We start from the raw sequence: 14,578 nt of genomic DNA, 5'->3' as shown, positions 1-14,578 counted from the left end.
ACTGCTATCTATATACAGTGGAGGCTCTGTTGGCAGGAAAAAGGAAGAATGGTATTCGGATGAACAGTCACCAACGTCTGCCTACTGGCTAAAGTAAAGTTACAATTGTGCCTATGTTACAAGCCTTTCAGAGACTTCAATGTGCTAACAAACACTTTGAACCTCCAAGAGAGGACAAACCTATTGGTTGCTGCTGCTGCTGCTAAGTCGCTTCAGTCGAGTCCGACTCTGTGCGACCCCATAGATGGCAGCCCACCAGGCTGCCCCGTCCCTGGGATTCTCCAGGCAAGAACACTGGAGTGGGTTGCCATTTCCTTCTCCAGTGTGTGAAAGTGAAGTCGCTCAGTCGTGTCCGACCCTTAGCGACCCGATGGACTGCAGCCCACCAGGCTCTTCCGTCCATGGGATTTTCCAGGCAAGAGTACTGGAGTGGGGTGCCATTGCCTTCTCTGAACCTATTGGTTAGCATTTCTCAAACATACTTGACTGTGGAGACAGTTTTTAGAACAACATCTATTAAGATCTTCTGAAAGCCTATGACCTCACAGAGTGTAGGTTCAAAAATGCTAGTTTCTAAACTAGTGCCTCTTCTACAGGGTACCTACCCTCTTCTTAAATAAATGCTTAAATAAATAGAGTTTGGGGGGAGGAAATCCAAACAAATTCTGCCTATGTTCATAGGTGACTTATTCCTCACAACTTTTCAATATATAAAAACAGTTTAAAGATGAAATATGTGAAAAAAAACCTCTATTCTTATCTGATGCAAGGCATAAAAAAAGAAAAAATGTGCACTGAACTTTTGGACAAAACTCGGGAGCCACAAACCACTTCCACCAAAAGGCATCCAGGTATCGCTCAGAAATCAACAATAACTGCATAAAATTCCCTGTCCTTTCCACTAAGCTTAGCAAAAGAGAGAAATACTATACATTAGCAAGAGTTTTCACCAATCCTACTGGGTATAAAAACTCATTCAATTAAGATTCTGGCTTAGTTTTGAAGTGTACAAAAATGAAATCTTGCGCTGAAACATTTCCTGTCCTTAGTTCCATGTGTCCATCTAATACTTGTGTATTTCACTTGCCCTTTTTGAAGGGCATGCCTTCCTTTTCGGAAATAGCTTTTCCAGTCCTTTTTTCAATTCACCAGCCTCCTGGACTCTCCCTGGAGTGCTCTGGATCAAGTGCTTCTTCTGGTCTCATCTCCTCATGGGAAACTTCTTCTGATGCAATGGAGCCTCCTTGAATTTCTGAGATTGTTTTTCCATCTGGTTTGTGCATGCTCTGCATACATGAGAACAGATTCATCACAGACACCTGCATGTTCCTCCTACTGCACTGTGATGTTTTAAAAAATATAAAGAAAAAATGCAAACGTTGGCCCTCCTATAGTCTACACTCTCTGCCTCTTCTCACCTAGAGAAATACATGAGCACAAATGTGCCATTGTATAACTGCTTACCTTTTCCATACTGGTACCAATAAATCCCTCAGTATTCATGCAAGTCAATGAAATGAATTCCATCTGAGAGATTACAGAGATTGTGTGCCAAGGGAGCTGATAAATGATACACGGGAGGCTGAGCAAAGCAGCAGAATGGGAGTTCCTGAGCTGTTTGTTGTTGTTGAAAAGACTTACGCACAGGACTCTTCTGGATTTACTTTAAAAATTGCCCCTCAGAGAAAATCCATTTAACTTGAGTGTCGTAACAACGGCCTACAAGGTGCCCTCAGCAACCAGAAGCCCTGAGGATTGTAACACATTTTCAACTTTCCCGAGCAGATATTAGAGATCACAATTGCCTGCCTTCTGCCAGAAATGGTGATTTTAAACCTCGGCCTTCTGGGTTTCAATTATGCTTAAAAATCACATGCTGCTTTAGGTTCACAATATCACTGGTTCAAATAACTGAAGAGAAAAGCAAGTTTTAGTCACTAATATTTCTTGAAAGCAATGTTTTCTCATCCAGTGAAATGACAAGGGTCAAATGGAAATTAGGGAATGCCTTGGAGATCTTCTAGGAACTAATTAGTTCCTTCTTTCTGGATTTGACAACTCATAAAATAGGAATTGTCCGCTTGAGAAGGTCTGCTCTTGCTTCCCCGAGGGAAGGAGCATCTGACCAGGGTGATGCTGTCCACTGGTCCAGCAAAACCCGGTGCTTACATCTTCAGGTCAATATACAAATTTTAAAAATCTTTATTTTTATTTATTTATTTTGGCTATGCCAGATCTTAGTTGCAGCACAAGGGATTGTTCATCTTTATAGTGGCACATGGAATCATTTGCCAGGGTGTGCAAACTCTTATTTGTGGCATGTGGGATCTAGTTCTCAGACCAGGGATTGAATCTGGGTCCCCTGAACTGGGGGGCTTCCGAGGTGGTGCTAGTGGTAAAGAACCCGCCTGCCAACGCAGGAGACGCAGGAGATGAAGGTTTGATCCCTGGGTCGGGAAGGTCCCAAGGAGTAGGAAATGGCAACCCACTCCAGTATTCTCGCCTGGGAAATCTCATGGACAGAGGGACCTGGCAGGCTACAATCCATGGGGTCGCAAAGAGTCGGAGACAACTTAGTGACTGGAAAACAACCACCACCACTTCATTAGGAGCTCAGGGTTCTGGCCAGTGGGCCACCAGGGAAGCCCCCAATATACAAATTTTCAAACTAAGCTCCATTCTGGTTCAGGAACATGGAAGTATTGCGTCCATGGAGTCAGTGCAGTCCTCACTGCAGTGGGCCAGGGGAAAAGACTTGCACAGCCTTCCCCGTGTTTGAGAGACCTGACTTAGGCGGGCCTGTGGGAACGGATACCTTATCTACCTCGGCTCCTGATGACAGATGTGCACCCCAAACAGCAACACAACTGTCCTCTGCAGCTTTCCTTTGCTAAAGTTCCCTACTGAAGAAAGTCATACTTCTTGGAAACAAAATGATGCTGCTGTGACCTAGCAATTAGCCAAATACAGTGTACTGTCCATGAATGATAATTTTTATTAGGTAAACTCTAAAACAAGTGGCTGAAGGTCAGTAGGCTTGATGAGAAGTGGTATTTTAACTCCTACCAGCCAGTGGTTTGAACGGATTATATTGGCTCATATAACCAATGGTGATCTAGGGCTGGTTTGTACTGGTTAGTGAGATCCAACTGTTAAATATACGAGCATTTACAAGCCATGGCTCTTGGCAGCTTGAAATTTTCCACAGTGGGAGTATTTATACCATCGAAATTGGCAGACATTACAAATTGTGGCTTTTCTTCCTCCTGAGATCCAGTTTACTAGTACACAACTGCACATGGGTGCCAGCAAGTAGAATAAACTTCAGAATTCAGAAAATGTTTCCTCTTTCCTGAAGAGCAGACCACACTTCATTTGAAAAAAATTAATCATGAAAATAAAGCACTTATGTTGCTAACTTAAAATAATTGTTATTCCCAGAGAAACTTTCTCCAAGTTGATAATTTCACATTTGTTTCAAGTGACATGCCTAAGAGGACTCTGCCTTGGCACCGGGCATCGGGGACGTGGATGGCTTTTGCCCACTCCAGGAAAGGATTGCTGGATAACAAGAACGTGGGAAGTTAAGGCAAGAAAACCACTGTGACTAACAGCATGACAGAAAAGGGACCATTTTTCAAATATTTAAATATAGGTCACAGAGCCTGCAGTGATGCTCACTGAAATGTTAATTCAATTCAATTCAACATGACAAACATTTACAAACAATAAGTGTTGTTGAGTTGAATTGAAATGTTAACATTTATTCTCTTGTGATATTTCTCTGCAAAAATTAGGAGGTATCCTTAGACTATAAATTAAATTCCACCCTGAGATGAATGTTAACTTTGTAATAAATATGATCATCAAATATTTATATCTAGCCTTGTTTCAAGACACCTGCCATTGAATGACTTAGCGGCTTAGATAAAATAATGCAGTCTCGACTGAACTGAACTGAACTGAACTGAACCATACTTATATAGTATGAGGAAAAAACAGGGCAATAGAACTTTCTGAACCTTTTAGTTCAGTGGGCAACTGAATATTTACGGTTGACAGTTTCATGTTTTCACCACTGGATAGTTATCTCCCAACTTCTGAAGACGACATCTGTCAGAAAGAATTAAAACTTTCTTGGGATTGTTGAGAAAGGAGCACTCCTTTTGACCTTGAAGTTGAACCTGGGAGGCTACTGATCTGACCCTTTTGGGAACTACCTTCCTACAGGGGAGTAAACCCAACATGAAGGAGAGCAGATCTGACTGATGAATGGAAATTAAGGCCTGGTGAACTTGCTTAAGCACTTAGAACAAGCCATTCCATGGTCATCACTACACTGACTTATAAGTTACATGAGCAAATCAATTAACTTTGTTTATAATACTTTGATGGTTTCTGTTGCTCACCACCAAAAGAGTCCTAATTTATAAAATATTTATAGATTTTTCAAACTACTTTAAACCCAAATCACCAGAAATGCTGACTTCTAACAGGCTTCTGAAAGTGCCAAGCCATCTCTTTTCCTGTCTTTATTTCCAAGCCCTTCGGCATGTAACCTTGCAGTTCTTCCTACCTCTTGATACTGACCTTGGCCATCTGATCTGCTCAGGCCACTGGAATGCTAGTGGGTATGATGCATGCTATCAGGCGCTAAAGCAGGCTTGCTGTCTTGGGCTTCTGTCACCACCATCGCAAGAACAGGCTCTGGCTCAAGGAAGTTACAAGACATGCCAGCAGTAGACCCAGGCCTTTCCCCACCCCCACAGCCACCAGAGAACGAGATGAAGCCACTCCAGCCAACTTGCAGACCTCTTAGAATAAACAGCTGTCGGTTTAAGATCCTGGGTCTTCACTATTTCCAAGGCAGTAATACAGACGCAGACCTAGAGCATGGACACGTGGACACAGTGGGGAAGGAGGCGGGGTGGGATGAATCTGGAAAGTAGCACTGATGTATGCACACTGCCATGCGTAAAACAGCTAGCTGGTGGGAAGCTGCTGCACAGCACAGGGAGCTCAGCTTGGTACTGTGATGATTTGGGGGGGCGGGGGATGGGGGGAGGGGAAGGAGGTCCACGAGGGCTGGGATATATGTATACATATGGCTAATTCACCTCACTGTGCAGAAGAAAGTAACATAACATTGTAAAGCAATTATGTTCCAATTAAAAAAAAAGATCCTGGGTATTCAGTCTTCACTGGTGCTCAGAGCACCCTCATCACACAGAGCGGCACGCAGAACACCTCCACCATCCCCCTAAAGAAGGAGGAGGCTGATGAAATCTCAGGGAGACCCTGCAGGCTTTCGCCAGTGAAATATGAACAGGGAGTAAAGAAGGAGAGGTTTTCCAAACCAGAGATCACAAAAGCTGATGCTTCTAGTGACCAAGAAAATAAATTTTAAAAAATAATTAAAACAGCATGTGGCATTTGCCAGGCGCTGTCCTGGGTGTTTTCCAAACATCAGTTCACTGAATCCTCCTAACAGTTATCTGAATTCAAAGTTGCTATCTTCAGGACCCTGGGATGGAACAGTACAGAAAGTTTCAGCAGCTTGCCCCAGTCATGAAGCTTGTCAAGGGTGGCCCTCGCTTTCCCTGGCTCTCGGCTCTCTGTACCGCAGTAAAACAGGCTTGAGGAAACCCAGGAGGTGTGGGGGGCACCACTGTGCTCAGGGCCTCGTCACCATGTGGGACTGAGCGCGCTCTCATCTTCTGAAAGAAGCCAGGAATCTAGACTGTTTACAATTTCCCTATTTAAAACTGTTTCCCTATTTAAAACTCAATAATAGCAAATGAAGCAACTGATAAAGGATTAATCTCCAAAACATACAAGCAGCTCCTGCAGCTTAATTCCAGAAAACTAAGTGACCCAATCAAAAAATGGGCCAAAGAACTAAACAGACATTTCTCCAAAGAAGACATAAAGATGGCTAATAAACACATGAAAAAATGCTCAACATCCCTCATCATCAGAGAAATGCAAATCAAAACCACAATGACATACCATTTCACACCAGTCAGAATGGCTGCTATCCAAAAGTCTACATGCAATAAGTGCTGGAGAGGGTGTGGAGAGAAGGGAACCCTCTTACACTGTTGGTGGGAATGCAAACTAGTACAGCCACTATGGAGAACAGTGTGGAGATTCCTCAGAAAACTGGAAATAGAACTGCCATATGATCCAGCGATCGCACTCCTGGGCATACACACCGAGGAAACCAGAATTGAAAGAGATACATGTACTCCAATGTTCATTGCAGCACTGTTTATAATAGCCAGGACATGGAAGCAACCTAGATGTCCATCTGCAGATGAATGGATAAGAAAGCTTTGGTACATATACACAATGGAGTATTTCTCAGCCATCAAAAAGAATGCATTTGAATCAGTTTTAATGAGGTGGATGAAATTGGAGCCAATTATACAGAGTGAAGTAAGCCAGAAAGAAGAACATCAATACCGTATATTAACGCATATATATGGAATTTAGAAAAATGGTAACCTGAACCCTGTATAAGAGACTGCAAAAGAGACATAGGTATATAGAACAGTCTTTGGGACTCTGTGGGAGAGGGTGAAGGTGGAATGATTGGAGAGAATGGAATTGTAGCATGTATATTATCATAAGTGACCAGTCCAGGTTCGACGCATAAATTTTCCTCTGTTCATTTCTTTGCATTTGTGCTTTTTTAATAAAATTCTTTAAAAAAAAAAATAAAGTATTTCCACCCCCACAAAAAAATAAAAATAAAAGAGGTTTGTTTGAAAATAAATAAATAAATAAATAAAACTGTTTGGAATGTTTGAATGTTCGATTTTGAAAACACAATTGAGGTTAACCCTACAGAGCTCAGGCTTGGCAAATCACAATTAGAGCCACACTTGGCCGTGGCCTGCCCTCCACCCACTGGCCTCAGTAGCAGAGCCCTCTCAGGTGACAAGCGCCCAGCACGCACATCTCAAGACCTTCTCTTGTGTCACTGAAAGTGGTTCAAAAGCTTTGTCCTTATGTTACAAAAAGACAAGCAACCAGGGTGCTGCCACGTTCGCCCCTGCTTGTCTGTCCCTCTGTCAGCCCCACATTCTCACAGGCCATATTTCGGGTCCCCGAAGTTACTGGGATCTCTCCCACACCCAGAGATTGGACCTGGGGCTCTCTCTGCCTGAAAGCAATTGTCTGTCCTTTCCTCACTGGGTCTTAGCTGCATGTCACTTCCTCCAGGAAACCTCTGCCAGCACCCCTCATGACCACACTAGGGAACCCACCTGAGTGCTTCTGGAGCATCGTGTACCTCTCCTTACCAAAATGTAGGTGCACCTGTATTTTACCTGCTCTGCAACCTGGATGTATCTCTCCCCAGGCTAGGATGATGCAGAGCAGAGGGGAGAAGTGCTTTGTTCTCAACATCTAAAATAGAGGGTGCTGAGAAAATGGTTATGAGATGAAAGAAGGGATCCATATATGAGAGAACATGTACAGATCTTACAAACGGTACTTTCAGTGAGTTTATTAGACACCCATGGACACACAGACACACACACACAGTAAGTACCTAGATAAAGCAAGAGCACGGTTAACTCTTTCTTCAAGGCCTAATGTGCCCAAGGCCTTCCAAGCCATCCAGAACTTGAATGCATCTGGTCTCCTGCTGCACTGGATGGACTTGTCACCCGTGTCATAGCTGACATCATAGAATTTATCCTGCTGGAAGAGGTAAGATGCGTTGGCCGAGTAGCATCTCTTAAGAAGGTCCTTTTGGGAAAACAACAGAAAGAAAGACACACTGTAATATTGTCCACTTTTCAAATACATTTGATTTCAAAAAACACACCCCACCAATGAAACCTCGTATAATATTCTACTGCTTTGTGCCAAAAGTATTGAGTCTGGCTCCGTGACTGACCTGTGCCTGGAACACTAGGTGTGTATTAACTTTGAGACACGGACGACTCCTCGTATTTTCAAAAAAACCCCAAATCCTCAGAGTTGAGAACGCTAAGTCCATCTTCACACTTGTATTGGTGAGCATTAAGAAACTTTAAATGACCATGTCATCATCTGTGTGACATCAACATGGGCCAATTACTCCAGATGGGAAAAAAAAAGATCTATCTGTAACTCACTCAAGGTTCCACATTAGAAAAATAACCAACATACTGTATATACTTTATACAGTTTCACAGGTGAAAAAACTAGGCCTTGGGGACTTTGCTGGTGGCCTAGTGGCTAGGACTCCAGACTCCCAGTGCAGGGGCCCAGGTTCGATCCCTGGTCAGGGAACTAGATCCTGCATACTGCAACTAAGAATTCCCACGCCACAAGGAAGATCGAGGATCCCATGTGCCACAGCTGAGACCCAGTGGAGCCAAAGAAATATAAATTAAAAATTTAAAAAAAACTAGCTTCAAAATCCCTTTTTTCAATTCATATGCATAACAAAAAGGACAGAATCGACAGTTAACCCAGAGATTAAAAAAAAAAAAATCTGAGGAAAGAGCAATGGAAGAGTGACTAAAAAGAACTGACTAAATAGCACCTACAGTTCCATAGGGTTTGGGTTATGGTCTCACACTGGTTTTATCTGTAATCAAATTCAATTTACGTTTACTGACTGGTTACTTCGCTCTACAATTTACCCTGGGTGACAACTTACCCTGTTTATTTCCATTCTACAGTCTTTACTTTGACCTCAAATTTTGGTGTTTAAGCCCTGTTTCCTTCAAAGTCACGTGGGATCTAAACCCCAGGATTCCTAACCCACCCCTCAGCCCCCACATCTCCCTGAGCATCTTCACTCCCAGGGAACACCTATTAGAACCTCCGCTTCCCCAGCATAACAAACCATTCGGTGTCCCTCAGCCACAAGATCATGCCCTGTCTATGTCTTGGTTCACACTATTTGCCTGACCTTGTCTCTGCTTTAATATATTTGGCACATTCAGAAGAATATGCCCAGCATATTTATAAGCTGTAAAGTTCTCTAACATCGAATGTGGCTTCCCTCTCTCCCTAGGCCAGCCTTTCCTTTGGGTTCCATCTCAGGTTCTGCTTCCCTCTGGCTTTTTTACCCGCCCCTCCTGCTAGACCCCTTTCCTCCTCTCCCCCTTGACTGCATGTGTTGGCTTTGGTTCTGAGTCACCCCTACTCGGCGAGCAGCCCTCTGTATTCTCTCCTCGAGAACCAAGCAGCCTCTCAATGGCAGGAATCATTTCCTGTCCAAGTCCACACCCACAGGGCTTAACACGGGGCTGAGCACAAGACCCTCACTAAGCTGTTAGCTAAGGACACGGCTCCCCACATTCTGCCCCTCTCCCCCATCATCCTGACATATCATATGAACAGCATAAATACAGACTCAGGGGCATCTTCCAGACTTTAACAATACAGAACCACCAGCGCTGACGCGAAGCCCTGGAGAAACTCCCCAGAGTCACAGAGGTCCTAGAAGAAATGATCCCTCCTAAAGAGGGAATATGCATTTTATTTTTCCTTAGAGACTACGTATTCACTCATTTAACAAACATTTAGAAATTTACTTCAGATGAGACAGGCACTGTACTTTACAATTTGTATACCAAACAGAAAACATATTTTCTAATAGTAAGGATTTGCAGTTTAGTAGGAGACTGATGTATTATTCAATGATTATTTTCAATATTTACTTCTAAGAATAAGCTTTCTTTTGTACACACTGTTATATCTACAATAAAATGCTTTTCCATAAGAGAATGTATTTATTCCATGTACCTATCTGACTGATCAACAAGTATATAAAGAATAAAAAGAAAATTTCAAGGTATCATATTCCAAACGAAAGCACACATTTGCTGTTTCAATAACAATATTGGCCTATGTGGACACTAACTTGGGTATTATTTGCACCAGAAAGTATGATTCAATACTATGCAAAAAAAAGTATACCGACTATAGTCAAGAACTCCCAAGTCCCACTCATCCACTATCCAAAAGTAAACTGATTTTAAAATAACAAAGGAACGTTCATAAGCCTTCAGCCTGGCTCAGATGGGTAATATTGGTAGATACAGAAGAGGAGATTGTTCCAATGTGATCATTAAGGTAAAAAAAAGCGCGTATTCTTTAATCTTTAGCCAAATTCTATCATCAGTCTCTCAACCCTGATCATAGCTGCCACCGCCACATCTCCCTACTCTCAGAGGTCAGGAAATTTGGGTATTGTTTCCATAGCAACTACAGCCTGACCATATATTATGACATTAAAAGGCCACTGCAGCTTAAGGACAAAGCACATATGCCCGCGTGTGCACATGCACACACATACACTTGTACTTGCATCCTGAGTACAAATTTACTTTTATCGACCATGAAAGATGCAAAAAAATCCCCACAGCACACGAACACTGGACACATCCTGGGCAAGTCTCAGTGCCTGCTGCTAGTGATTGAAAGGGAGAGAAACCCATCCATCCTGGAAGACGAATGGCTTTGCTGCAGGCAAACGGAGGAGTGGAGAGCCAAGAAAGTACGTCGCAAGATGAGTGATTACCCTGGAGTCACGGCACTGCTGATCTCGCTGCACTGAGAAATCCTCCTGCCTTGGGAAGGCTTCATGAACAACTAGAGGCTTGGGACTTCCTTTATTGAAAATAAATGAGAACTCTCCCCCCAAAGTCCCTGCTTTGCATTTTAGTTTCTGTCCTTGTACTAAAATGGATGAGATGTCTCTGGTTTTAAGACAGACGTCAACTAAGAGGATGTTCAGATCTCCAGAGAAAAACAGCACTTTAGAGTAAGTGTGGTAAAAGTTAACGTTTTTGAAAATAATTAGTCACTGTTGTGCTGTTAAAGAGAAGGACAGTATTTGTCTCGCTCATCTTTATATTCTTAGCCCTGGCAAGACAATAAACACTCGTTACCCAAATTTCAAAGACAAATATTCAATGAGAATGCCGATTGTTCCATATTGTGAGAGCATCTCTAACAGTTCTCAGGAAATAGGAGACACTGGGTTAGGACACATACAGTGACAAGTGAAAGAAATGAAATCAGCAGCTTAAGCAAAAAGGAACATTTTTATAGGCATGGATATTTTAAAATCCAGTCATATATCATACATCAGGCACAGCTGGATCCAGGACTAAACCGGGAATCTATCTTTTCTCTCTTATTCTATTTTCTCATGTGTTGGCCTCACTCCTAAAGCAGAACATGGGGAGGAAGCCTCGGAATGGGGGCTCCCAGTAGGACCTGTGAGCAGAGAGAGACCAGTGACCTTCCAGCCTCCAGCTCTGTCTGAAGCCAGTGGGCCAGTGAGCGCGGGACACATAGTTCCCAGCAGTCAGGCACCTTTCGGGGCAAAGCAGAGGAAAACTGGAGGGCGAATTACACAGTAAAGGGAGATGACAAATGACAAGCACACTACAAGAGTCCAGAAACCACAACTCTCCTTTCCACCGAGCACGTAACAGGCATGAGTGGAGCTAACATTTGCGGGGTCCTCATTGTGAGCCAGGCGCTGTGTGTGGGTGAACTCGGAAATCTCATAACAGCTTGCAGAGGTTATTCTATTATGTTTTCAATGCCACTGCAGGTGTGTAAAGCTGCAACCTGGCAAGGTTCAGCTAATGACGTAAGATCATGTAGCTACTGAGTGGTACAGCTCGCTTTCAAACTGAGGCTGCTAGGATTCAGCATGCGAACTCTCTAACCTGTGACACTCTCCTCTGTCTACACTGAAGCTTAAATATGTGTGGAGGAGAAAGAAAGTGAAGTCGTTCAGTCATGACCAACTCTTTGCGAGCCCATGGATTGCAGCCTACCAGGCTCCTCCGTCCATGGGATTTTCAAGGCAAGAGTACTGGAGTGGGGTGCCATTTCTTTTTCAGGGGATCTTCCCCACCCAGGGATCAAACCTGGATCTCCTGGATTGTAGGCAGATGCTTTACCATCTGAGCCACCAGGGAAGTTATGTGGAGGAGAGGGCCCCATAAACATTCATGAAGAGCTTTTTGTTCTTTTTTTAATTGGAGTACAGTTGCTTTACAGTGCTGTGTTAGCTTTTGCTGCACAGCAGAGTGAATCAGCTGTAGGTACACATATATATCCTCTCGTCTTTGGACGTCCTTCCCGGTTTGGTCACCACAGAGCACTGAGTGGAGGGAAAGGGAAGGCAGTGGGGTGAACTGGGAGACTGGGACAGACGCACGTACACCACTGATGCCATGTATAAAACAGATAGCTAATGAGAGCCCACTGTACGGCTCAGGGAGCGCATGAAGAATCCTTGAACGTGACAGCAGAGAACGTACTGCACTAGAGGTCAAAGCCAGTCACGTCCTGCTTCTGACACAGCCTGTAAATGTGACTTCTGGTCTTAGTAGTATAATGTCTTTTCTCTAAAGCACTTTGAGATTCTTCTAAATAAGTGTGACTGGCCATACTTAATCTAGCGCTGAAAATACATCCTGAGTCATGAGTCTACATCCTGAGTGATATTTTCATTGTTAAGGTTAGCTGAGCTCTCTTTGATTTCCACAGGCCAGATAAGATTCTGCAAGCTCCTTTCCAGGAGCAGGGACTACCCAGACCCACTTGAAGTCTCCACTTCCAGTAATCATGTTTTTCAACTTAACCAAATCTCCTAAAAATTCTTCCCATATGGCTTCTCACATAGTCTGTCCCGTATCACCCTTATTTACATACGAGAAATTGCCTAAATGAGTCTATTAATCACCTTTGTACTAATTAATTCATTCCATATTAGGTATTGAGGACTTTTATACAACAAGCAGTATGATGCTGGGGGCCTAGAGACATAACCCCAGGGAGGGACTAAGCATCTAGGCTCATACTTGGTGACTGAATGCGCAAAACTAAATTTAGACTGTGAGTAACACGAAGGCTTAGTTGTGGTCTAGATGCTGATTGCAGCCATGAAATTAAAAGACGCTTACTCCTTGGAAGGAAAGTTATGACCAACCTAGATAGCATATTAAAAAGCAGAGACATTACTCTGCCAACAAAGTTCCGTCTAGTCAAGGCTATGGTTTTTCCCGTGGTCATGTATGGATGTGAGAGTTGGACTGTAAGGAAAGCTGAGCGCCGAAGAATTGATGCTTTTGAACTGTGGTGCTGGAGAAGACTCTTGAGAGTCCCTTGGACTGCAAGGAGATCCAACCAGGCCATTCTAAAGGAGATCAATCCTGGGTGTTCATTGGAAGGACTGATGCTAAAGCTGAAACTGCAATACTTTGGCCACCTCATGCGACGAGTTGACTCACTGGAAAAGACTCTGATGCTGGGAAGGATTGGGGGTGGGAGGAGAAGGGGACGACCGAGAATGAGATGGCTGGATGGCATCACCGACTTGATGGACATGAGTTTGAGTGAACTCTGGGAACTGGTGATGGACAGGGAGGCCTGGCGTGCTGCGATTCACGGGGTCGCAAAAAGTCAGACACAACTGAGCAACTGAACTGAACTGAACTGAGAATACAAAAGTGAATTTTTAAAATGATCATAGCTTCTGATGTTTCTTTATGTATTTACTGAGGAAACATTTTGAGAGCTAGACTATATGCCAAAAGCTGTGCTAGGCACTGGGGCTGGAACAGTAAATGAGAAAGTCACTATCTCTAAGAAATTTAAGGTGGAGATGGGACGAGAAAAATAGGCAGTCACAGTACAGAGCAAGATTAGGGGGAAACAAGGTCTAACGAGCAAGAAGGAAGCTCATCTTTCACCAACTTAGAGGCATTAGATGGGGATCTTCAGAAGCAGAAATGTGTCACCTAAGAGCTGAAGGATAAGAAACAACTGAATAGGAGAAGGAATTAATTCAGTAAGAGCCAGGCTAATTAATGAGGTCACACATAGAGAGGAAGAAAGAGAAGCCAAGACAATGAGGATCTCACACGCCACGGGGAAAGTGACTGGCTGTGGAGTTCTCTACAGCTCCTAGAGAGACCACACTTCACCGTCACTACTGATGTGGTAGAATAATGTGAGAATCAGCACATGAAGATCCCACTTTTGGTTTCGTACCTTGGTGTCAGAGCTCAGAGCGAGTCATTTAAGCAGTTTGGGCTTCATTTTCCTCCTTGGTTTGGGCTTCCCTAATAGCTCAATTGGTAAAAAATCCACCTGCAATGCAGGAAATCCCAGTTCGATTTTTGGGTCAGGAAGATCCACTGGAGAAGGGATAGGCTACCCACTCCAGTCTTCCTGGGCTTCCCTGGTAGCTTAGCTGGTAAAGAATCCACCCGCAATGCAGGAGACCTGGGTTCAATCCCTGGGCTGGGAAGATCCCCTGGAGAAGGGAAAGACTACCCACTTCAGTATTCTGGCCTGGAGAACTCCACGGACTGTACAGTCCATGGGGTCACAAAGAGTTGGACACAACTGATCAACTTTCACTTTCCTCCTTGATTAATGGAGAGAATGATCTTCCCTCTCCCCTCCATCCAGGAACGTGATGAAAATCCAGGGAATCGGTGTTACTGGGAACACTCAGTCTGTGGCCAACACCCTCCCCACTGCTCCCTTTCGCATGCATATCCTCGCACCCCCGACCCTAAGCAGACATTCCCATCAT

The 14,578-nt window shown here is 43.7% G+C and overlaps 1 protein-coding gene across 4 annotated transcripts in view; it reads right to left on the bottom strand.

Annotated features, from left to right (window-relative positions):
• Positions 1-14,578, bottom strand: part of GADL1 (GAD like acidic amino acid decarboxylase 1) — a 380,197-nt gene that overhangs the window by 87,029 nt on the left and 278,590 nt on the right. For all 4 annotated transcript variants that reach the window (XM_088831973.1, XM_088831974.1, XM_055414756.2 and 1 more), the window contains one exon: positions 7,559-7,758. In XM_088831973.1, the coding sequence (XP_088688099.1) occupies positions 7,559-7,758 (200 nt within the window). The remainder of the gene's footprint in view (positions 1-7,558; positions 7,759-14,578) is intronic.

This window comes from Moschus berezovskii, chromosome 24 (assembly GCF_049115385.1).
Source record: "Moschus berezovskii isolate FMDL1 chromosome 24, NW_MosBer_1.0, whole genome shotgun sequence".
Classification (NCBI taxonomy): domain Eukaryota; kingdom Metazoa; phylum Chordata; class Mammalia; order Artiodactyla; family Moschidae; genus Moschus; species Moschus berezovskii.
Note: the sequence above shows the minus strand (reverse complement) of the source record. Positions and strands in the feature narration are given on the sequence as shown.